Genomic DNA, 25900 nt, shown 5'->3' with positions numbered 1-25900 from the left:
ATTTATATTATCATCATTTCTGGCACAATATTTCAGGTCAGGTGTCAATCTCTGTCTTTAAGAGGTCTCCACACTTTTTGTATTGTGTTACACAGCCCTCATTTTATTGTATATTTTCTTTTTCTTAAGGCAATGGATTGTGGTACAATACCAAAGAAGAAAACCTTTGTAAAAATCCCATTGATAATGCACAGCTATCACTATTTGAAGGGATTTAACTGAAAATAAGTCCTTTTCACTCCAGCTATACTGACCTCCATCTTCTGGATATCATAATGAAAGACTTTTCATACTACAGAAGTTTAGCATTCTTTTAAAATGAGTTATATGTAATATCTATTTTATAGTAGTAGAGAATAGAGACTGACTTGTGGCCTGATTCTCTGCTCAGTTGCTGATATAAGTCTGGGAATGGCTTCATCAAAGTTCTTGGGCTTACCTTTTCCGGAAAACTATGAGAATCAAAGTAGGCACTTGTAGCTCTTTTTCTTTTTGATATTAGAATAGTTTCTGAATTTCCTGGGCCAAGCTATTGTGAGCTAAGATAAAGAACAGTATTGTATGATACTAAAGTCAAAAAGTTGAGTTGTGTAAAAATCTAGGTTTGATTCAGATCTCACTAGTACTCTTTACCACGCTTTAAAGTCAGTGGCATAATTATAGTTACTTTTGATTAGCACTGGAATCGCAGAACGGTAAGGTTGGAAGGGACCTCTGGAGATCATCTAGTCCATCCCTCAGCATAACCCCATAACAGGGATTGAACCCATGACCTTGGCATTAGCAGCACCACACTCTAACCAACTGAGCTAAACCTGCCCCCTAATCACTGAGATCTAACTTAATTGCAGTATGACAGACCAACAATTAAAATTTCTGTGATTCTGTGAAAAATTCCTCCAATGTGCTGTTTTATTTAGTTTCTTTTACATAAACGCATTTAGTAGTTTATTAATGGAGTACATATATTGGCTCTGAGTTTCTGTTCTTTGTTGCATTGATTTAGAATTCTGAGAAAATAGTGAAATTTTCAGTGTGGAGTAAGATTTCTCTTACACATATTCATATGAACGAAGGAAGAACACGCAAAAGCTGCACAGAAATGAGAATGAACAATCGAGCATAATACTGATTTTTTAAACCTTTTCATAAAAACCTTTCTGAGGGCTTATAGACACTCATGTACGCAATAAAATTTTAACAAAATGCTGAATTAGGTTCTGGAACAGACTTCATGGCCTTTATGGCAGTTTTTTTTGTTTGTTTTTTTTTGTTTTGTTTCTGAAATGAAATATTTACTAATTATGTGAGTACTGGCTAATATGTTTAATTACTCGTTTTCTTTCCTGTTAACAATAATCTGGGGAGCAGATTGTGTTTCCTTATTCATTCATCTTCAGAATAATGCAGTATATTTTATAGTTTCTTTGGATTTACAAGGAAGAGTATAAAAGAGCTCCAATCCTAGGTGCTAGTCTTCTTGATTAATCTCCTTTGACAAAAAAAAAATGCACTGTCCTGCTCTCTTTCTTTCCCCAAAAAAGTCACAAATTCAGTTTGCCCTTCCCAACACTTTCTTTCTGAACTCTCCCTGGGCATGCTGAGGTCATTTTAAACTCTCACTGGGACAGAAGTCAGTTGTAATAACCTTGTGTGGTGTTCAAGGACAAGTTAGAACTGAAGTACAGAAAAAAAAGATAAATATTTTCCTGTTGCAAGTGAAGTACTACATGAATGGGGAAAATTGTATCTGTGCCCCAACTGGTCAAGTTGCTAAGGTTAACTTCCATCTTCATGGGTGAAGAGCTGAACCTGGTCCTCCCGTTCCCTGGGAAAGCCACCATGAGTGGCTGTGGCAGTGTCTCTGTCTCTTCAGTGTCTCCTTTTTGAAATGAAGATGCTTCTTGCTGCTCTACTTGGTGCTGCATGTAGCGATGTTGTGTGCCCCATGGAAGCTTGGGGCATGAGAGTAGGTTTTCAGGCATGGAGAGTGCCTCCACATTGGCATTTTAGGCTGTGTCAAGAAAATGCTTTTGAAGCAAGTCTCCTGACTGTGGCCACTTACTATGTTGTGGTTCATATCGTGGCCAAACTCAAAATATTTGAAGTATTTTTCTTTGGGATGATGCTAAACAGGAAGATGTGCCCCAGAAGCACACCTGAGATGCTCCAGATCCCAGTGAAAGTTAGTCCAGGGAGCAGGCTAGAGCTGCTAGAAAGTAAAATCCTGTGACATGCATGCGATGGATAGAGTTCTTTAGCACCAGTACTTGCTGTACAAATCCTTCCCTGTTGGACTCCACTACTTGCTAATGTAGACTTTAGGTGATGGAACTCTTGGCTCTGTCTCTAGACCACAACTGAGCTTGGCTCTTTGGTTTTTAATTTAGGAGTATACAAGGAATCTGGTGGTTTAGGGAGCCTCCAGACTTAATGAAATTCTGTAGCAAAGGTTTTTTTGAACATTATCTTGTACTTATTCACCAAAATCTCAGGTCTACATTTCTCTTTCAAAGCAGGCACTCTGGATTTTTTGCCTCACCACTGTGCACTGTCATAGAGGAATAATATTCATCCCTTACTCACCAGCACTCTTGCTGTTTAGTTTGTCATTCAGGGCAATTTCTGTTATTATGCATACTGTACAGATGAGGCCTCATCTTGGTTATAGGCTGTAGTCAGTTCTGTTGGATGAAGAAGGGAAACGTGAGCGCTTGATTTCCAGACTGAGGAGCTATCAGAAACTCCTTTCCTATGAAGCACTTGAGTTCTTTGCCTCTATTATCTTGTTGTAGAAGTGCAGCATAAAAAAAGGTGGTTCCTCCAGGAGTAAGGACTCATATCCTATCTTATAGATCGTAATCTGCAGCTTTAAGTGTGCAAGAAGAAAAAATGACTGTGTGTATATTTTGGATATACAAATGAATGAGATGCTCATAGGAGGAAGATGCTTCACTAAAATGCTTTTTTGTGAAATAGTAAGAAATTCCTGGTTTGTAAATTGTATTTGATCAATAATCATAAACATTAGATTCAAAATCAGAACTGCATTTAGTCTTGGTTGAAATAGAAGCTATATAACATAATTTCTATTCTCTGTCCACATGACCAACATTGTTAGGGTGAAATTCATCTCAGTTAACATTGGGGATATAAAAGGTAGGTATCTTCATCAGACCTAATCAGCAGCAACTTTTTTGCCAGACAGTGGAGAAAAATAAGCACTTTCAGGGAATAAGCTATCTAATTTACTTTAGGTATTTACTTTAGAATAAGATGAGTGCCTGCCCTTTCCACTGACTATGAAGGAAGCTCAGACAACTGGGTCATACATAGATGTACACTTTTGCTCTGATGAATCCCAACCATAGAGTCTAGTTTTGAGAGAATATACTGAAAATTTCAAAATTTTATTTCACAAATATTCTGTCTCGTTTAAATTAAATTTGAGAATTCTTCAAACATTTCTGCCACTACATGCATTTACTAGGAAAAAGCACAGAAGCAAACCCGGTTAATCATTAGTAGTACTGGCTCATTTTGATTGTTTGGCAAGTACGAACACGCATCTGACATACCTCCACAGTTGCCGGTTGATCATGTGCTTGTTTTCTCTGACAAATACGTTGTAATGACCGGTACAATCTGTGTTATGAAACCAAACCAGGGCTCCAAGGGAGCCTCAGTGATTTGAATTAGCCCAAGCTAAGGATCTGGCCTCAGTTACCACATCACTTACATTTTAAATCATATCAGTCCGTTTATACACTGACTGTAATGCTGTAGTTATTTTAAATGGAAATTTTTAATCTCTATCACTTTCTATGTTTTAGGGAAATATTCAATACAGATTTAGATACTGGATCCTTAGGTGTCTTTTTCCAAATCATTTAGTCTTTCGACAACTTACATCTCATCTCCAAAATGCGATATTAATTATTATCTGCTGCACAAAGGCAAGGGGCTGCTAGGCTTCATGAATATTTGTTTGTTCTGGCTTTTCAACATGGAAAGCCTTGCATGAAGGCAAAATGTGGTCAACTCTTCAGGACATGTCTAGAGCTAAGGTTTTCGAAGCAGGAAAGGAGACAGATCCATAAATTTCCCATTGATTATTGAGTAACCTGCACTACATGGGAGAATTCTGCGTGCATCCTTGTTATGCATTTGAAGGACAGCTAAATACTTTGAGGAGATGAGTATGTGAGGAGAAATATATATATATATATATATATATATATATATATGTATGTATCTTGGCTGCAAGCAGATTTTTTATATATATATATATGAGTTGTAAATCCCTGAAAATAAGAATTACAAGGACCCTTTACTACTATTAAATACAAGTTGCAGCTGCAGGTGTTACTAGAAGTTTCTTTATTAAAAGCATCTTTCACTTTAAAATAAAACTATCAATACCACCTTCTACAAGCAAAATATTCTCTCCTTATTTTAGATGTTCAGTGTGTTAAATCTCCATCATAGGAACCATCCTTGAAATGATAATAACATTGATGTATCACGAGGGCTGTCATAGAAAAGATTTTTTTGTCTAACCCCTGTTGTTGCTCTTGTTAAATCAGGACTGTAGTAGTCGCACGTTATGAGTGTGCACCTATGGCATAACTCAGTGTTATATATGGTTTCTCAGTGTTGATTAAATGCTCAAGGCCAGCTTGTGACCTCCTCTTCTGAGGGGCAGTGGAGAAGCCAGAGGTCTCCCCCTCATGTCGTGTGTGTCCTGAGAGGCTGTTGCAGTTAGACAAGTTGGGCTTTTCCAGCAGGGCATCGCGAAACGGCTCCACGCAGGGTCCGGCTCTCAGTTCTCGCTCCGACCGCACACCTGTGCCCACTCCCAAAGTCTTCAGCATGTTCCAGAGAGCTGAATCACGTTTTCAGCACTCGACCTCCCTTAGGGCACACAGCTTTGATCCCAAGAGGTGAAAACCCAGTTTGATTCATGTGCTCATTTAAAATGGAAAGGTACAAATCAGCAGGTAGTCTTTCTAGCTAATGTGTGACCTCCTGCTTTTTAATTTGTAGCCCATAGGTAATTGCTATACTTGATAAAATAGTGTACTACAGTAGCATTTTCAATCATATACAAGGCGCTCAGACTGCTGAATTACCTGTTCATTACTTTACTCACTTTCATTTTAACTTTTTCATGTGATTAAGCACTTGGAAAATGATGAAGAAATACTCTCAACACTGTATCACTGATGTTACGTTTTCCAAAATTTATATCTGTCTGATTGGTAAAATGCCTCTCTAGAGAAAACAATATTGTATTTTTCTTTTTTATTTCCTATTTCTCTGCTACAGATTGTGAGCGTGGGAAAGCACGTTAAAGGATACCATTACATTGTTGCAAACCTGGTAAGACCCTTTCCTAGAATTATACCCGTACTTGGTAAGTGAAACACTCAGCTTTGCTTTGGGCTTACAGCACATAGTGTTCACCATTTGTCTCCAGTGTCACCATTGATGAGCATAATGTATTCTCTATTGTGAGTGAAAGAACTTGGTTTTTGTGTTACTGCCATCTGTACAAGAAAGGCACAATGCTACCCTCTTATATTTTATCAACATCAGCATGGCCTAAAGGACTGCTAAATGTATTTTGTGGCTGAATTAGATGCATTTATCGAACTACACTATCAGTTTTGACTCATCTTTTTTAATGTTACTAGCACAACTCTCAAAGTAACCTTTCTACATTCTCTAGGAAATATTCATTTTCTGTAAGATAAGCTACTTTCGGTCAAATTATTAGTTCGGTATTTTCCCTCTAAGTTTAAACTGCACATTCACACAGATAATATTCAGAAGAGGGCATGCAAGTAGTAAATGCAATAATTTATGTTTAATATCCCTTCTTTAAGCCAAAATACCTGCCTGGCCAAGCACAATGAATGTGGGACAGAGTCTAAAGCATGCTTTTGATTGTTTTCCGACTTTTAGCTCTCCCTCAAGGAATTTTGGTTGACATAAAATACTTTATTGTGTTCTGCTATACTTGTTCCTTAACTTAAGATCACTTCAGGTTATTTTTGAGACCTCAGGCTTTTAAAACAAGTCAGGTCTGTTCTCCTAGGGCCTTGCAAATTAGATTTTCAATATCCCAACTTTATAATTCCCCAAGTAACTTTTCCGATGCAAAGTGGTTGCTGTAGAAACTGGTTGTTTCAGTGAACTGCTGGTGGGATATTAAGTGCAGCCGGTCACATCTGTGTCAGCAAGGGCAAGTGCTGCTATAGATGTTCAACAGTGTAAGTACGGTTTGTTTATCTCAGAAGCCTTCACTCTAAACAATGAACCCTGGAATCAACGTATTTACACTTTGCAAACTCACGCAGAAACAGGCATGTAATGGTTCGAGAACCAGCACCGTACTCATTAAAATCTGCCAACTTTGATGGAAATTGAATTAAGATTTAAATATTCTGCAAGTGCTTTTCAATTGATTGAATGCATTTCTTCAAACCCCGTCTGCCATTCCCAGCAATGCATTGTCTAGCTGTTGAGACCACCTTTGCAATAATGTGGGAATTTTACTTCTTGGGATTTAGTTTTCTTTCAGGGTTTTTTTTATGACACAAGTTGAAATTATGAACAAAGTTTCAACATTCTTCTCTGGTTTTAAATCATGGCTTCTCTTGGATATCTGCTCCTGGCAAGAACTAGAACAGATTGGACCCGCAGTGAGGTAATAAGGCAAATGCAATCTTAAATTGATTTTCTAGGGATTCAAAGATATTTCTTTGGAGAGGTTTATGCATGGAGGAGCCAATGTGACTGGATTTCAGTTGGTAGATTTCAGTACCCCCATGGTAACTAAGCTGATGCAGCGCTGGAAGAAGCTGGACCAGAGAGAATATCCAGGATCCGAGACCCCACCAAAGGTATCTGATGATTTGAAGCACTACAAAGACACCATTCACATGTTCTAATTTCTGATTAACATTACTGAACACATAAATAAAGACTTAGTATTTAGAAAGAAGAGCAGACATTTGGTCTTACTATTATTAGTAACAGATTATGCCCACCCTTATGTGTGTATGATAGAAACACAAACTGTAAAACATTTCACTGATGTCCTTTAGTGGCCTTTGCCACTTATTCTCAAACTCATCGCTTTACTGACAAGAATTAAAGGTCAAACTCTTAACTGACAACTTAATTTCAAGCAATTTTGTATGAATTAGTCTAATTATCTAAATTCACTCAGAGTGCAGAGCTTTCCAGACAGCTGGATTCTTCTGCGTATGACGTATAGCTACAATTATAAACACACTATCCTTAAATTTTCATTTAGAATTTCTTCTGGAAATTCTATCCACCTCAAACCTGATGTAGCAATTATTCCTAGGCACAATCTTACAATGAAATTGCATCCCTATGTTCCTTTATCCTAATCCCTCATAACTGATAACTACATATTTCTGTCTCCTGTGATTTTCTTGGTAGACAAAGCACAGCATGCCTATAATTATGACTTCATCAAAAATCTTTTGGTTCTGTTATTATGTGGACTAACACTTATAAGACCCGGTTGAGACTGGACTTTGTTGTGCTGTATTTAATGGTATACAGTCAACCCTCGATTGGCTGGAAAAGTGAGGTGCTGGCAAAGTCTGCGAAAATGTCAATACAGATAAAATAAAACGTGTCTACATTATTCTATGAATATTCAAGAAATGTATGTAATGGAAGAAAGAAAACGTGGATGCTGTTGGTTATGGAGTGCAGGGACTCCTTGCAGGTGGAACATGACTGTGTTACCTCCTTCTGAGGAATCAGTATGATTAATCTGAATCACGGATAATTCAGCTATGGATAATCAAAATAATACATATCCCAAAGAGCTTGTACTATTGAGGATAAAGGACGTGAAGAAAATTAGACTTCAGCAAGTGAACTGAGATTTTGGAAGTTACAGGGCATATTGCAATTAATGTAATTGGTTTAGAAACACTGGCGGCAGTCTCATATGACCTCCCCCAGCCTCCCTTATTCTTCAAGGTCCTTTAGCGTTCAGATATCCAAACGGATGATTTGCAGATGGGAAGAATATAACCTTGATCATTCTTAGCAATTCCAACAGCCTGGATGTCTGCTCATTTCTAGTGCTTTTATTCATGTTTGTAAGCTTTCTGCATGAGCTCTTATTTCTCTCTTTTCTTCTGAGTAAGTTGGGTGGGTGGGGTTATTCCCTAACGGATAAGCCAACTGGAAGAGAAGTTTGAGAAGAGAATATCTCCAGTTTAATTTGTTCTTTTGATGATTCTTTAGAGACAGATCTCTCTGTCCCTATAAAATAGTCTTAAAGCTGGAACTACTGAAATGTATTTTCCACAATCTTGCATTCGTCCCTCAGACAAATTGCTTGTGACTTTGAGGAGATTTTTTTTTTCTAAATGAAAGTGTAGTAACTGCTGCATAATGAACCAAACCAGAAACATCTGAGACAGATGATTTTTCTAAAGACACACCATCTCTAAAGGGATGTGTTTATCCATCCATTTAGTATACATCCGCATTGACTTATGATGGAGTACTTGTGATGGCTGAAACTTTCCGTAATCTTCGAAGACAGAAAATTGATATTTCACGGAGAGGAAATGCTGGTGATTGTCTTGCTAATCCAGCTGCCCCATGGGGTCAAGGGATTGATATGGAGAGGACCTTAAAACAGGTAAGGGTGGGCTTTTTTCTAGTGATCCTTGTGAATATTAGATTCTGTTTGTACATTATATGATTTGGAAGATATTACACTCAAGGTTAATGATAGGAGGGAAATTTATTTTTCACTTGCCGTTTGCAAACAAGCTGTTCTGATTTTTTTTAGTTTACAATTTGGAATTAAGGTAGGGGAAAATCTACTATTATATATATTTAGATAGTTTGCACTTTCCCACTGAAAACTTTAGTTCATATGTTGCTCTTTGCATGAAACCTGGCTGTACAGATATTGTCATTTAAGATGTTTCTGCATAATATAACCTTTCAAATATGCTTCTGTCATCTTGAATGGATGTACATTTTTCCAAGAAGAATCACATAGGTAGTATATTTTTCTTTCAAAAGAAATAACACAGAGTCATTGTTCACCAGTGCCAGGATTTTGAATTCTTGATAAATATGGATGCCTAGAAAGTTCCAGATCTCTGTCAAGATAATTTAACCTTTCCTTTGAATGGGACAGGAAGAAAATAAAAATCCTGCAGTAGAATTTAAATCACTGCAAAAGAGAAGTCTCTGCTCAGGAGGAACTGCTGAAGAGAAGCAACTGCTGACACTACTGGCAGCTCTGTGCCTAGAAGCCAAAGTTTCAGTATTGGGAAAAACTGGCAGAAATAGAAATGAACAAAGAAAAAGCGATCCAAATATCCTGCAGCCGCGCAGATCAGCGACCTGTATGAGAAGCAGGAGGTCAGGCTTCTGGACTGGGCTGAGAGCACCACCATTCAAGTCTGACCAAAGAGGCTGTCCCTATATATCCCTATACAACTAAAGCCAGCAGCAATACGGCTGTGGCTTCTTTTGGGCTGAGGACCACAACCTTGGTATCCTCCAGTGAAGTAGCAAAGAGCTGAATGAAAAAAGAGTTCTGTTCTCAGCTCAAGGCAAAAGCAACATTTTCAGCCCAACTCCTGCTACCGCTGCATCTGCTTCACCCACACAGGGGCTGAGAGTGCTGCTGCCTTCACGGCACGCTTAGAGGTAATAAAAAATTGCCACAGCTGGTGTTATGGCTCTATGTCTGTCCTTCACTTTGAGGATCTGGAATCACTCCTTTTGGGTCTCATGCAGGTCGTTTATCTCCTTCCTATGATAGAGAATTGCTTTACTGGAGCCAAGTTTATTTTCAAGTTTATCTTGATAAGCAATAAGCTAAAAAGATATATGAATTCAGGCCAAAAATCCTTTGGTTTTATTATGTGATCTAAAATATTCTGCAGCAGAGGTGGGCGTGGAAAAAAAAATACTTCTCAATAGCACCTATAGCTGTCCTGAAAAACATTTACCTGCACATCATGGAAGAGGAGAAATTCCACTGCAGTCAGTTAGCACTGAAATACTGACATATTTCTGCCTATTTTGAGTGTGGTTCTCCAGGAAAAGGAATACAAAGGAAAAGTAGTCAACTTTTTACTTTATAATGCCTGACTATAGCAGTGTTGTAATTTTGGTAGTCTAAGGACATATCTAGGATAACTTTGACTGTTTGTGGCTTTTTGAATAAAAAATATAAGGTTGGATCTTCATGATGTGTTTTCTTCTGTTTTAGGTTCGAATACAAGGATTGACAGGAAATGTTCAGTTTGACCACTATGGTCGCAGAGTCAACTACACCATGGATGTGTTTGAGCTGAAGAACACGGGCCCTCGGAAGGTAGGTGCTGACAACATTTGCTATCCTGACATTATATAAATGAGTTTTATATAATTAAATAATTATAGAAACTTAAACAGAATTCTACGTGATTTAAAAATGGCTCCAGGATAATATATAACTCTTGGGTAAGCAGATGCAAACTGCATTCTTGTAGTAGATATAATTATTCCATACAAAAGATTTGGAAGCACAAAAACAAGCGTGCATCTTGGAGAGGTGGGATGCAAGCCACTCAGGCATCCTAATGAAAACCAACTGCATGGCCTGTTGTTAGGACACTGGTCATGGAGAATGGTCAGAACTCTGAACACCAGATATTTTTCCTGTCTTTCTTGAATATTTCTATCCTGCAAATTACTGACAGTTTTAGGCAGGGGCATTTGTACTTTCAGTGTAAACATAAAAAAAATGTTGTAATAATGTCATTTTTTAAGGGAGAAGGGAGAGATGAGGAAAGCAAGAACGATTGCTATATAAACTTACATTTTGGTATGAAAATTAATTGCAGCATGCAATTCTATGGGCTGGACTGGTTTGTCTGTAAGCAGCTTAGGTACTTGTGTGTTAGTATACATCCAAATAGATCCTCCACATCTGAATGCAGACAGCTTTTCACTCAGTTAGAGTGAAAAAACCTTGCATTGAAAAGATAAGCCTGGCTGCATAGTCAGCTCTTTATTTGTGCTGAAATCTGTCAATTTTTCATAGAATAAAACAAATCAGAAAAGAGAAGAAAATATACTCAAGCTTAAGCATTTTATTTCCTTTGGGCCATTTCCTTTATTTCCCGTGGCCCATTTTATTTACTATGTCATCAGAAAAAGAGAAGCAAGAAGCTGAAGGTGAACTGGAGAAGTCAAGTGCAGCCACTTGACCAGGGCGGAGGCAGTCAGAATTAACTAGTCCTCCACTGTCTGGCATGCAGGCATTTTCAGAGGTGACAGCCCCAGTAACTAGTGCCCCAGGTGAGCTGTCGTCCCCAGAGGCAAGCAGCTGCCCGCCGCAGTGAGGAGGAGGAGGAGTGCTGAGCTCCAGACACCCTAACTGCCCGCACAGAGTAGGGCAGAGCTGGAGACTAACGCAAAGGAGGTGCCCGTGTGTGCGAGGCGCGTTGGGGCAGCTGCCTTTCGAAAGTATGACAGATGGCTAAAGAATAAAATGGGAAAGGCAAATCTGTCTTGCTTCTCTCCCGGGAAGCCCTCCGTGTCGCGAGAGTGGGTGAGTCCAGTGCAGCTGCCGCTCCTGCCCCTTTCCTGGTCGCCTGCTCGGCTGCCGGCGGCAGGGAGTAGGTGTGCAGCGCGCAGACATCCTGCGGGGAAGGGCGATCCCTCCCTCCCCAGCTCCCGATTAGACAGGAGGGAAGGCAAGGTGGGAAACATGGAGTTAATTGGGTCACCGCTGTATTAACTCCCGAGGGAACCTGCTTGGCTGCAGTGCCGAAAACGGACGGTTGTCCCTCCTGCCCGGTTTGGGCTGGCACTGCTGCGGGGATGCCCCCGGGCTCTCCTCCTGCCTGGCGCTTGAGGGGGAGAGCGGTTTTGCAGAGAGGAATTACGTCTGTGCTTGGCTGGAGCACAAGGTGCTTTTCCTGTCCTTCTTAGGCCTTCGCAGCCACTCTCAAATCATTACTTGTCTTTGATAAAATAAATCATAACAGCTTTGACAGATCTGACTACTCACAAGAATTTATTTCTCATGTATTACATAGGATTTTATATGTGATCATTGGACCAATGGTGTGCTCCAGCCTGACAAATCCTATATAATACGTTAGAAGTGACTCTACTTAATTGAACTAAGAGACCTTCACTTTTAAATTCTTCTTTTCATATCCTACATAATACTTATGAGTCACCCAGCAATATCCTTTCAGGAATAGCCTTTCCAGTCAGAGTAACTCATGCCGCTAATCTTTAGAAAAGTGATTTTTGTTGCCAACAGCTTTAAGGATGTGAACGGAGTGTTGGAAAACTTCACAGCAATTCAGAGGCAGATTTCCACATAGTGTGGTAAAATGGGATACAGTATCCCATGTTCTTATTGGTCTTATTTATTATACATATACTATTTATGTATATAATATTATATAATTTATATTATATTTAGTTCCTATCTGCAGAATAGAAACTCCAAGAATAAAAAAGAACAAAAGTAAATAAAGCATATTCATGTACACTCACAAGAAATTTCTAAAATCTGCCTCCTAAATTCCAACTTAGGCAGCTAAATTGGTAATTTGATTGTCAAAAATTTTGAGTATTCTGTTGCCATTAGTGACTTGTCTGCTTCAGCAAGAGCACTTCAGCGAGTGCTACAAGGTGCACAAGCCTTCAGAAATGACACTGTTGATTCAGCTGCCAAACTGCTTAGAGGAGTTTACTCTGAGGCACTTATTTTTCCAATATTATTTCCTGAGAGACAAATTCAGCCTCTCAATGAGTGAGTGCAACTGCCAAAGTCAAATTTAATTGCATTAACTTATATAATGGCTGAATTCAGCCATATCTTTATGAGTTTTTTTCCTTAGGAATTTTGAGTTTTATAGGAAAGCATTTTGTCCTTTAGTGCTTTAATTGCTACTTGAATTTATATACCCATTCATATGTATCACAGATTTGTTCTATATTTATTCAGTAATCCTAGGCTGGACTAGAGGATCTCCAGAGGTCCCTTCCAATCTTACTGATTCTGTGATTCTATGATTCTAACCAAGTTACTTTAGTACAGATTTTGAGATGCACACATGTAAGCTCACATCTGCATGCATCAGGATAGAATTCCTTAAAAAATGCCCACTATTCCTCAAAAACCTTCTTTATCTCTGTCAGCATTTTGATACGGTACTTACTTTCATAACACAGTATATCATTCATTTTCTGCTTTCTTTCTGGCCTTCCCGGCAGTGAGTAATTACACAATGAAAAAAAATCATTCACCGTTATAACTAGCTTCCCAAGCTGCCAGGTTTCAGTCTATATATTCTACCTTCAGCTCGTCCCAGTTTTTGGCAGGAACTTGACATTTTCAGTTATCAATTGTATCTGTGAATCTATGGTTGTCTGGATGAAAAAGAATATTTGTTATAGCACATTCTACCAAGGAAAAAAAATGACTCTCCAGTAAATCAGCAATATTGAAGCTTCTTGTTAGCTGCGGACACCTAAATCAAGGTCCTATGTATTAGAGCAATATCAAAGAGAAAAGAAACATATCAATTAAATCTACCAAATACTGTGCATTGGAAAAGAAATGTCTTTTTGCTTCATTAGTTTACTAAGAAAGAAAATATTTTAATAGAAAACAGAATAGAATGCCCCTCACTTATATTCAATTATTGCATGTATTTGTAATTCTTACATATGCATAATCATTGCGGTGCCTGCATTCTGATATAGAGACTGCTAAAATGACTTGCCTCTCTATAAATTAATTAAATAAAAGAAATGGATGAAATAGGAAATGTGAAAATCAAGAGGAAGGTTGGCTATTTTAAGAATATATGAGATTCTTTAATGCATGTGAGACTAGGAACCATAAAGATTCCCCTGCACATTTAGACTCTTGTATTGCTTCATTGCGTGGCTCTGAATAAAATGTTTCTCTATATTTCATGGAAGTCCTATGTGCTGGTGAATTTTAATCTGAGATCTGCAAAATGATTTAAAAATATTATTGACTGTGTAAGTGATCAGATCATTCAGTCTGGTTTTATCACACCAAAATCTTTTCATGTGAAGGACTGACTGCCCTCTGGCACCAATAGTTTTGCTGGAGCTCGGTCCTGAAGCCACTTCCCACGAGTGTTCACTTCCCTCTTCTCTCAATTCCCTCTTTAATTCTGAAACAATCAAGGAAGGAAGAGAAAATCACTGCTGCTTCTGAAAAGCGAGCTAGGCCAAACTCAACTGCGTGTCTTTGATAGGAATCTTTTAAAATCGGTGCTGTTCTCTATACATTTCCTGGGAAGAAGGATCAGCCATTTAATTCATTAGGATCTTGGCTGCCTGGGCCCTGTATGCTGCTTGTCAGCCTTGACAGTCTCTTTAGATGGGACTAGAGTACTTTTCTGTCGCACATATTTTCATTTACCTTGTTCTTTTTATTCCACTGACTTTGAGCCAACTGTTGCCAGCACGTGAGTCAGAGGGGCAGTCACCCGAGCTGCTCCCTGGCAGCCTTGCCAGGGGGTCCACGCTGCACTAGGTGATCTACTGCAGAAAAGAGGAGAGTAAGAAGTTAGTGAGCAACCGGTTAGATGTGAGAGAAGCAGAAACATTGCTGAGGGGACCTGTGCCTAGCGCTCTAAAAGGCCAGGTGAGAAGGTGGAAATAGACATCTCCAAGTATGCATGAGAAAAGAGACCACAGTCGTGAGTTTCTTGCTGTTTCTTAGACATCTGCCTTGCACTGGGAATGTCTTGTGGACAGCTTTCCCAAGAAGCCTTACAGGCAATTTTTCCTAGCTAAAGTCACACTGACCTGGGGTTTCTAAATCCACAGAACACTGAACACAGTCACACCATATGGAGTAATGAGCTGAGTGTGGCATTCAGACTGGCCAGGATTTACAAAAATAGTAAAGTATTTTAAGATCAGGTCTCAGATCTACTGTTAGCCATTCAAAGGCATACAAAGCCTGTTATTTGATCGGTTGGGTTTTCGGGGGTTTTGTTTTTGGGGTTTTTTTGCTCATTAAGTAGCTCTCAGAAGCATCAGTAAAAGCTTAAAGAGGGATATCCTTATTTCAGGCGGCCTTCAAACCCATTTGCTTCTTTCAGTGAAGAGTGTACAACTACTGACTACACTGAGTACTGGAGGTGTACACTGCAGAGAGCAGTGTCTGTGTGCAAGGGAAAGCTTTTACTAGCTGTCACACCACTTCTTTTTTTTAATCATTATTATTTTTCTCCATGGGAATACAAGCACGAGTCATCCAAGCCTGGCTCCAGAGCACTTCTGCACCAGCAATGCACACAGGCAGCTCTTTCACCTTAAGGCTTTCCTTAAAGGAAAAGGGGAGGGCTGTGGCAGTCTAAGCTCAGCCACAGAAACTAAGACCAGATTTGTTCCTGCTCCTTGCAGGCACTGACCAGACACACTTTAAGACTATGCTTTATAGTCAGTTGAGAAAGACTAGCACTTCTAGAAGAGATGTATATCTTGGGTGAACTGAGTTACTGTCGGGGCTGCCTGCCTGTCTCCACTCACTGTAAAGAATGCCTTAATAACCGGCCTTGCAATATAGGTACCAAAGATCAGTGCCAGAAGTTCAGAGGAGTAAGCGTAGGTCTGAGTTGCTAGGCTGGGGTCTCACAGGAGGCCTGGGATGGAGCAGGGATTGGATTCAGCCTCTATAATTGAAATACTGTCACCTCAGACATCTTTCACTCCTCCATCTAACAAGATCTGAAGATTAACCAGTGACCATTTTCTTCTCAAAGCAAGCAGAAGTCTTATTTCTCATTTATGTCCAAAGTAAGTCTTCAGATTCCTCAAAATGGGAGTTAAATTGAGACTCTAAATAAGTAGCTCAAATCGGCCAGGAACAGCTGAATGGCAGCAATACCGTGTCTGGTTCTGGGTGGCAGTGGTGCGAGATGGTGAGGCTGACTCCGTTTGGTGTGAACGCTGAGCACCCGCCTGTGATTGCTGCAGCATTTTGTTTGGTACGAAGTTATCCTATGATTGTTCTCTTATTCTTACAATAATTTGTAATTGTACTGTGCTTAGATTTATGTACTGTAAGTTACATATATTTTGTTTTGCAGGTTGGCTACTGGAATGACATGGATAAATTAGTTTTGATTCAGCATGAACCTACACTTGGAAATGACACTTCAGCCATTGAGAATAGAACAGTAGTTGTCACTACGATTTTGGTAAGGTTTTTTTTTTCCTTCTTCTTTTCGCTGCTTGTACTGGTATGTGACACAAGCTCCTCTGTAGTTATAGGCTAATTGAGTCTGCCAGTTCCTATGTTAGTGGAAGGGTGAAAGCCACATATCTTAATTATCATGACTGTCATGTCTGTAGAGAGCTTTTTTGGTGTGCATTTTAAATAATGATTCACTTGAATTTTTTTATTGAGTTATAGCAATATCTTTTTTTCCTTATTCAATCATTTCCATTATTTACTTAAGTAATTCTCATAAATGTAAGTGAATTCTTTCAACTTCTGATCGATAAATTGTAACTCACAAGAAACTGGAGAGAAAAAAAAGAAAAATGTAAATGACAGGATTAAAAAGAGGGTATAAAATCAGATGTCTGTAACTCTGTTGTTGATACATTATATGTTCAAAATTGGCCTTAGTAATAGTTAAAGTTCTAAACACTATAGTTTAAGTGACCTGTCAAGACCGAATTATGTACTTTTCATTGTGAATGAAAACATGAGTTTAATAGATGTATTTGAATACATTTTAATATACTTATTCAGCGTTATAATAAAGTTTTGCATTTTAGTAAAATCTAAATAGAAGTAGGTTTTGATTTTTCAGTATTAGGTGCATGATAGGTCATTTTAAGGAGTGTCTGCAAAGAAAGAAGAATGTAATTGCTTCATTGATTTAAATTTTTAACATAGAGTTTTTCAAAAACATTTTTCTTACTAGTATGTATTTTTAATCAAAATATCTAACAATTTCTCCTTTGAAATCAGACATGCCCTTTTAAGCTGATGTTTGTCAAAGGCAACTGGCAAAGGGCAACCTTTACCTGACTGCTTTTAAAATTTTACCTCTCAGTTTCCTGGCCTTTTCACCTACTTCATTAATACAAGACATTTTTAACTACTTAGGATAAGCTATGTCTCAAATGGGAAAGAATATGTATGTGCTGTTAGGCAGTGGTTTTCTAACTTAATACAGAGTTGAAAATAATCCGAAGGAAAGTACCAAGACATTTTCTTACTGGAAAATGTAATTAATTAACAAATTTTTAGCAGTGTGTATTAGCATTTATACATTAAGTATGTCTTAACAAATCTCCTGTTGAAGGTTATCATTCCAGGATGCAAACCAACCACACTACTGTACAGGAATTCAGAGTATAACTCCTAACGAAATTACGTAACTTTTTTTTTTTTTTTTTTTTTTTTTTTTTTTTTTTTGCATGGGACATTTAAAAATATATGTATCTTTTTCCTAAAAAAGTCTTGGTGATGGAAAAAAAAATATACTTCAGTACAGTCCTCCTCTTTTCAGCCTCTGATGAAGAATCCTATTTTAAGAAATTGATCAAGGAAGAAAAGAGTCCCAAGATGCTGCGAACATTCCTAACTAAGGCTCAAGTCTTAACCACCAGTGTAGTAGCATTGAGCTAATTTTTCCATATGGATTACTGTTCCTCTGACTGGATGACCAGGCACTGAACCACCAAGAAAAGTTCTGTGACTAATCTGAAATGTCTAGAACAGATGACGTTAACCTTCAACTTTGGCAAGCTGAGAAGAGAACGATGTGAATAACAAGCTTTCAGTCGAAATTTTCCTCTCATAACAATCTTGATCCTTGACTGAAGCTGCCATACATGAATCCTGTAATTTCCATAAATAGCTCCAAGCTTAGGAGAAGCGAGTAAAAATAATAATAAAAAGTAATATAAAAGGTTCCTGTTTGCCTAAAAGGAAAAAAGGAAAGCAAAAAAAAAAAAAAAAAAAAAAAGCTTTTAAAATGTGTTATCTTGCCTGTTTGCATTGAAGCATTTTGATGTGCATAATAAATGTTATCTTCAAATGAACTTTTCCAGTCCCTGTATTGAAAGGACTGGTAGGATCATTTTCAAAACCAAAAAGCTGAATTAATATTCCAAAGCATGCCCTATGTTTATGCAGCATGTCGTTTTGGGATAATTGCAATTATTTGAAAGCAGCAATGCTTCTTGAACAAAAGTGTCCCCTTTTCATGTTTCGAAATCGCAGTGCAAGAGAAATATATCAGAATTTGGTTTGAATAAGAATATATGGTAAATTCTGCCTTACGCTAGTCATGCGCCTCTCTCTTTGACATCACTGGGAGCTGCAAACATGATTCTGATGGCAGATTAAATCCATGATTCTTAATATTGATCTACTGGGGCAATGTATTAGAAACCAGAAACTTGTTCACACAGAAAAAGAGGTATTTAATGAGAAAAACTTTCAGAATCCTGTTATTTTGTTCTTCTCTGTATTATGTATATGTTGCCAGTGCCAGAGACTTTTTGACCTCTTCATTGCCCTCTTCACATTCAAGGGAAGTTGAAATATTGTGGATGTCATATAATTTTGGTTGCATGCAACACTAAACTGAAAAGCTCTGCAGCCAATGCCGTCAAGCTTTTCAGTCTTCATGACAGGTGTCATGATTACAACTGTTTACAGTTTATCAGCATGGCTCGCTTTAATTTTTGCCCAAAACCAAATAGCACAAGTGGATTTGCTGGCTGTTTTTCAGTTTCAGCATGTGTCTGTGCTTACTTTGCTGTAATGTGGCTGTATGGCTGTTGCATAGAAGGTGCAAGGAATTAGCTCTGCACTCAAAAAAAATTAGTACAGTATTTTCTTCTCAGCAAAATGTTATGTTCATTTTTAACTTGGTGAGAGTATATAGGGTTTATCTCACAGTTTTGTTTTAGCATGTAGGCACTCAACCTATCTCCAGCTAGTCAAGTGGTGAAGGGGCAGCCCAGAGAAACACGGCAGCAAGGGCAGCTGGTATGTGTTATTCTCCCAGCTGCCGCTCAGTCCTGGCAATCGCAGACTCTGGCAGAGCCCAGAATCCCTCACCTTGTGTAAAGCACCTCCTCCTGTACACCCGGCTCTCTCAGAAAGGAAAATGTTTTCTGCCTGTGTGCATAAATGTTCCCCTCAGAGGCACCCACTTGGGGCCTCCATGTGCACGGTGGGCTCATTACATGCCTGGCGCAAGGATGCCACATGTAGCCCTCTGCTGACTCTAAAGAGAGGAAAGTGGTATTTCCAGCCCAGAAGAATGAGCATCAGTGATTTAGTAGACTGAGAAATGCAGTGGTGAGATGTAGAGATAGAACATAGAGGAGAAGGTTGGGAAGACTAATCCAAAGTCTCTAATCTATTTAACAATACAAACAACTCTGTACATACTGATTGCAAAACATATATAATAAGAACCCTAATGAACCAAAGCCTATCTGCAATGAGCTCCATCTACATGATGATTTCCAGCTCAATGTTTCAATAAAATAGACTTAGTATTGGCAGAATAAGCTACAAGAGCAAGATTCAGTTCAACACTGAGTCCGCAAAACATAGATGCCTGTAAAGAGGGTTTTAATTCAATTACCCACATATAAATACCTAGTGACATTTAAGATGTACTTGGGTATCCTACCTTCGCTGTTTCCTGCACCAGTAGGATGCCACTTCCCTGCATGTTGTATGCCATATCTGAGTACTCCGTGTTGATGTCTCAGTTACTCCACATTGCTTCAGATGTGTGAGCTGAGTTGTGCCCCACAAGTGTAGGCTCCCATTAAAGTCCACAAAGATTTAGAGTTTGGTTCAGTTGTCCATACATACCTACCTCACACCCAGGGTCTCCGAGATATCCGCAGAGGGGTAGCAGGTATGACATAGGTCCTGCAGAAGATCTGTGCCTTCCAGAATGGCACCTGGGGGCAGACAGGTTACGTTGGGGCATCTCAAATGACAAACACTTCCATTAGGGGACTAAGTTGTTTTGACTGATTTATTCTTGCCTTTCTTGCCCAGTCGCTTGGTCCTACCTCAAAAATCCCCCCATTAACCTTCTTTTTCATAGCAGACAATTTATTTCATTAGAAATGTTATTGATTAAATTTTTAGTAGACTGGAGAAAAATTTAAAGTTTGTTGCATGACAGTAATAAAGTCTTCAAACCGAATCCTGAAAACTTTATTCAGAAAAAAAAGGAAAAAAAAATAAATTCTATAGATTTTTTTTCAGAATAAAGTGTCAAAGTGTGATGTTCGTGTTCTATAAACAAAAGATTTCCTTGCACAAATTTTTGTCACTTCTGCAAATTATTTTTATAATGTTTAAAGATTTTGAAAAGAACTACTTTCCAATAGGCAAGCCAAGCATAGCTCTGTTTGATATTTGGGTTAGTTATGTTCTCCAGCTTCCCTTATAGTATGGATCATCAGTTGTGAGCATTTTACTGTACACATGAATTTGTGGGGATGTGGTGGAATGATTTGCTTACATCTATAAAGGTAATTGTTGCAGACAACAACTTGTATTTACAAATGTTAAGTATTGTTATAAAATTGTGAAATATATGAGTAAAGCTTGCACCATTTCAAATATCTGTTCTGTGCTACTCATTAATCATTTCAATGTGGACTTCAGTGTGGACTTCTCTATGATTCACTACCCCAGAATATTATTAAACAGTTGAAATCTTGGAAATATCATTATGCTAAATCTTGCTCTGCAATAAATCAAATCTGTGTTTTCCATCAGTAGAATAAGAGTTTATAGTTCAAAAATGTGATAGATACAAAGATTGTGGGGAGAAGTAATATTTTTGTTGGACAGGATTCTATAACTGGAAAAGGTGAAAAAGCATATCTGCTGTTTTCAGCTACTTCAGCTGATTTAATAAAAGATATCACCTCTCCCTAGATATCTAGCATCTCTTATATCCCTAGACCAGCATGGTTACACTTACATTAGATTACATTAGAAAATGCTATTGTAATAGATAATACAGAAAAAAAAATCTACTTCTTTAATGAGATAGATAGAAAATAGTATCAAGATATGGTTGAGTACACACTATTGATCTATTCAATTATTTCATAACTTTGCAGTGTGACCTTGCAAGTTCATCTGTAAAATTTATTAGCAAACCTATAGAACTTGCCTTTGAGTGTCCTGTTTTTATTAGACTGATGTCAGCACACAACATTAAGTTTCTAACACTCCCGTAGTCTGAAATGACCAGAATTTAAAACTAAAATTGCTATCTGATTTTTTTTGCAAGTGATCTTAATCACAAAAATGTGCCAATGGAAAGCCACTTTCAGACCCACTCGCATTCCCCCATCAAATTCTAACTCGAGAATACACCCCTCAGGATCTGGCAAGTAAAGTAGGCACAAGAATTAAATAAACTATTATTTATTCCATGTAAAGTAGGTGGGAGGGAAAGGGCAAAGTAGTGAACAAAAGTTAGTACATATTTCTACTCTTTTAGTTGTGTTATTGCACACTGCAGGATTTCACTTGCTGCTCCTTTTAAAGTAGCAGCAGAAAGAGGTAATACCTCACTCTGTGAAAGTATTGTAAGAGACATTCTTTGCTGCATTTTGCTGTAAATCATTAAGATCAGAGCAGATAGAAACAGAAGCAGAAGCAGACAGAAAGAAGGAGGTTTACACCAAGCAGATCCTTGACAGAGTCCATGTCTTCTGAGCCCATGCCTGGTGGTTGCTCTCATCTGCGTCTGCAGTGTCTTTTTTGTGCCTCGCAGCTACTATGCTCATTGCACGGAACTCGGGGGAAAGAGGAGTGAAATTTATTCAGCCTTTAACAGGAAGAATTTGTCACTTCACTTTGCTATGCAGAGGCAATTGAAATGTTTTCTTATAGCAGCCCTGTCTTGATAAGGTGCAGGCAGCGGCACTAGACAGCGGTCTAGGTTTCGAGAGAAGGAGCAGTCCGACCTGGCTTCCTCTACCTCTGTCTCCTCTGAGTCTCTCTCCACTTTTTTTTTTTTTTTTTCAATTACATGATTGTAATTGTATGCTTTTGACTTGTGATTTACAAGAAAGGCTGAATCAGAAAGGTGACAATCACTAACTGTATGTTTTGAGAAGAAAATGACTGTTAAGGTGCACCAAGCAAATGTAACTGAAGGTTGTAAGGAGAGTCTGTGAGTGATTATTGGACAAGACTTGGTGACACTTCTAGCTAACGGTTGGCTAAATCACAGTCAGGAGACATACTATTTTTGTCCTCTGTTTATTATTAACCATTTTTCTGAAACAGCGTATTTAGAAAGACGCAAATTTTGGCTATTCTTTCCTGGGAACAGAGCTCCTACCTGTGAGTGAGGAACATCTGCTTTGTTTGTCCTGAATATTTTCCAAAATCAAGATCTGCTGGAAAGAGAGGACAGGAGCCCTTCTCCTTCCTCTTCTCTCTCCCTCACTCTAGAGGACAGGTGGCTGATTTTACTGGGGACAGGATACAAGGAGTGGTGCAGGCTAGTGCTGATATTCAGCAATTTTTTCTTGAAGATACAAACTCTGTACAGCCAAAGGCATTGCACCGCATCACTGCAGTGATTACAATGTGCAGGAAATGCTGCAGCTCCGCGGTCTTCTCTCATTGCCCAGCTCATGCATGGCATGATGATAACAGCTTTTCTTATGATTGCCCAAGTTTTAGAAGTGCTTGGCAATTCTTAGCCTTGCAGAGGTAATAGCTGTGCTCGATACAGCAATCTGCTGTTGTCATCCTCAGATTTCTTTAGGCATTTAAATATATGCAGGGCAAGCACCCAGATAGCCGGATAGGGTGTGACTTTAGAAGTAATCACTGCAGACACTTTTCTGTGCTGTGTGGTTCTTTAGCTGCATTAATGTCTGTAATGTAACGTCTGTGAGTGGCTCCAACACTGAATTATAGCTAAGGGATTATGGCACGCAAAGGCGATTTCAGAACCACTTCATAGTAAAGAGTATCATAATAAGGGTGGAAGGAGGTTTTCTGGGGCCAGAGCTGAGAGTGAAACATTCCTGCAACACTTAGGGGTCTGCCACTATGTTTAAGCAAATATTACTGCTTCCTCATTCTCAAATAGTGTAATCTGAGACCTTTCTTTCACATTGAGGTAAAAAAAGCTGCACGACTTTCTCCATTCACATTACACAAAGCTCTGTTCTGCCGTCTTTGAACTGAGGTATATCTTGAGTACAGTTACTACAGGGAATAAACTTACATAAGTAGAGAGATAATACCTCCCAAATTTAATTTCTCTTTTCTGTTTTTCTGAATTTTCACTGTATAATTGTAAACTGAATATATTATTCAGCCTTTCCTATGGAGTTCTCTTGAGTGTAACCAGCTCCTATTAATAGGAGCTGCTTGTCTATATCTAAAAAGAGGAATTAACTTGACATACAGAAAAATATTGGAATTGGCTTATGCAATCCTCCCACTGACAAGGATTGTCAGTTTTTAAACAAAATATAGACTACAAAATTGCTACTGCTTATAGCTGATGTTCATGTAGTTTCACTGAAGAAAACATTCGCATCTACACATTTTACCTTTATTTTATTTGTGTGCTAATTAAGTATGTAGGAAAGATGTGAGTAGGGCAGAGGTACAGCAAGGTCAGTACTGAAAAATCAACATTTGCTAGGAGTCAGCACAGCCATAGCCTAACGGCAGATTGAAGTTGCCAATATTTCCTGAGGTAAATTCAAGCAAAGGGCGACTTTAGTGGCAAGTGTTGTACCTGGAACTGGTATTATGTGAAGTCATTTAAAATATCTCCAGGAAATACAATTTTGCATAATGATTGCTAAAGTCTAAATCCACAAAGAGCCAGAAAAGAAAATGCAACCATGTTTTTGCAATCCCATAATGTTCACTATTTATTATAGTATGATTTACATAAGGAATGTAAGATCCGCTTTTCAAGACAGGTTTTACTGGTTTCCAAAGGCACTAACTAACCAGTATGATGCTTTGGTACTTATTTTTCATGTAGCATGTAAAGTTAGCTTAATATCATTCTTGTGTATGCTTAGATTCACACTCAGAAACCTTGCAGAATCTGTACTGTTTATTCAAAGGTGAAGATATCCATTTCCTCTAGGAGATATTTCTGTTCTTATTAAAATATACATAACCTCTTAGTAACTATGTATTCTAACTCCAAGAAAGCAAATCATTCGGGCTGTGCATCTGAAATTACATAGACAGTAACCATACCGTGTGAGAGGATGGATGTATATATCTAAGTTGAAAGGTTAAATTATGCCTTGCACTATCCCTTGGTCATGCATTACACTGGTTCAACTCATATTCATGCTTTCTGTTTACTATATACTCCACTAAGGTCTTTCAATTAAAATAAAGTAAAATTAATGTAAATTCTTGGTTATTTTTGTGTTTATAGTTTATAAAAGTTGAAAGTTGCTGTGAAACCTGTAAGCCAAAATGTAGTGGAAATAGTTTAACTCTCCATTAGGATTTCTGTTCATGCATTTAAACATATATGTGCTAATCCTATCCATGTACTTTTGATAAAATGTATGTTGTTTAATCAGTAGATGACATATTGCTTTTCAGAGTCTATTCTGTATACTTTTCCTTTACAGTTCTACTTCTTTCATTATAGGAAGCCCCATATGTTATGTTCAAGAAAAACCATGATACGTTTGAAGGGAATGACAAGTTTGAAGGATACTGTGTAGATCTGGCATCAGAAATTGCAAAACATATTGGTATCAAGTACAAAATTGCCATTGTTCCTGATGGAAAATATGGAGCAAGGGATCCAGAGACAAAAATCTGGAATGGGATGGTGGGAGAACTTGTTTATGGGGTAAGCATACCAATTTTTGAAGTAGGATTTAACTTACCATAGTATTAGTCATAAAATAGGAAGTATATATGCATTTTATTTAATCTTGAGGTCACAGAAAAAAAAAAACAATTCTGTTTAAGATCTCTGTGTTTTCATTTATTTTCAAGTAAAAATCAAATAGTTTCTTACAAATTCTACTATTTATTCAACAAGTACCTTCTAATGTTAGCACATTTCATAATCTGAATATTCCTTAAAAAAGCATTAATGTTAGAACTAATAATAGACCATTAATACCATTTATTTCTGATATATTGTAAAACTCACTTGGGAAGAACATCTTTCATTTATTCATTGTCATAGAATGGACTATCATGAAGCATCTTTAAAAAAGATAGCATTCTTGGTCTAGATATTTTGAAGGATGAAGCATTCACCATCATATATTAAAACGTGTATAGCAAACCACTCAGACAAGTACACACCTAGACCATCTAGAATTAAACCAGATTTTTAAGACTGACATCAATGGTAAGATTTAAGAACAAAGCCGGTAACTAGGCAGTATGTATTGTACAGTTATCTGGAGGAGCATTCTCAAAAAGTATAATAATTAAGAATTCTGTAGACAAATGAAATTGCAGTATTAAATAAAAATAGTTCCAACAAAGCCAAAGAAATATTTGCAGTCTCTAGTGTTACCAAAGGTAGTAAGAACTCAGTGCTGTGGCTGCTGATGGCTGCTGCATCTGCTATCTGCACTGAGAATGGGTCAAAATTCTTACAGAAGCTTTAATTTTGGTGACAGAATGAAAATAAACATCCTGAAACTATTATGGCAAGAACATTTCTACTAATGCCCTCAACAGAAATATGCCTCCCTCTACCTGTAAGAATACCGGTTGGCTCACCCTACAGTCTGCAATTTCCCCAAGAGCCTGGCAATT

The 25900-nt window shown here is 38.1% G+C and overlaps 1 protein-coding gene across 3 annotated transcripts in view; it reads left to right on the top strand.

Moving 5' to 3' along the window:
* The window catches only part of GRIA4 (glutamate ionotropic receptor AMPA type subunit 4), a 227441-nt gene that overhangs the window by 145188 nt on the left and 56353 nt on the right, over positions 1-25900 (top strand). For 2 of the 3 annotated variants that reach the window (XM_062577591.1, XM_062577581.1), the window contains exons 5-10: positions 5329-5382; positions 6750-6908; positions 8537-8704; positions 10301-10405; positions 16176-16286; positions 24765-24971. In XM_062577591.1, coding sequence (XP_062433575.1) covers positions 5329-5382; positions 6750-6908; positions 8537-8704; positions 10301-10405; positions 16176-16286; positions 24765-24971 — 804 coding nt within the window. Of the gene's footprint in view, positions 1-5328; positions 5383-6749; positions 6909-8536; positions 8705-10300; positions 10406-16175; positions 16287-17612; positions 17976-24764; positions 24972-25900 lie in introns of those variants that run through there. The other variant, XM_062577600.1, reaches the window with a different exon arrangement.

Source organism: Rhea pennata, chromosome 1 (genome assembly GCF_028389875.1).
Source record: "Rhea pennata isolate bPtePen1 chromosome 1, bPtePen1.pri, whole genome shotgun sequence".
Lineage (NCBI taxonomy): Eukaryota > Metazoa > Chordata > Aves > Rheiformes > Rheidae > Rhea > Rhea pennata.
Note: the sequence above shows the minus strand (reverse complement) of the source record. Positions and strands in the feature narration are given on the sequence as shown.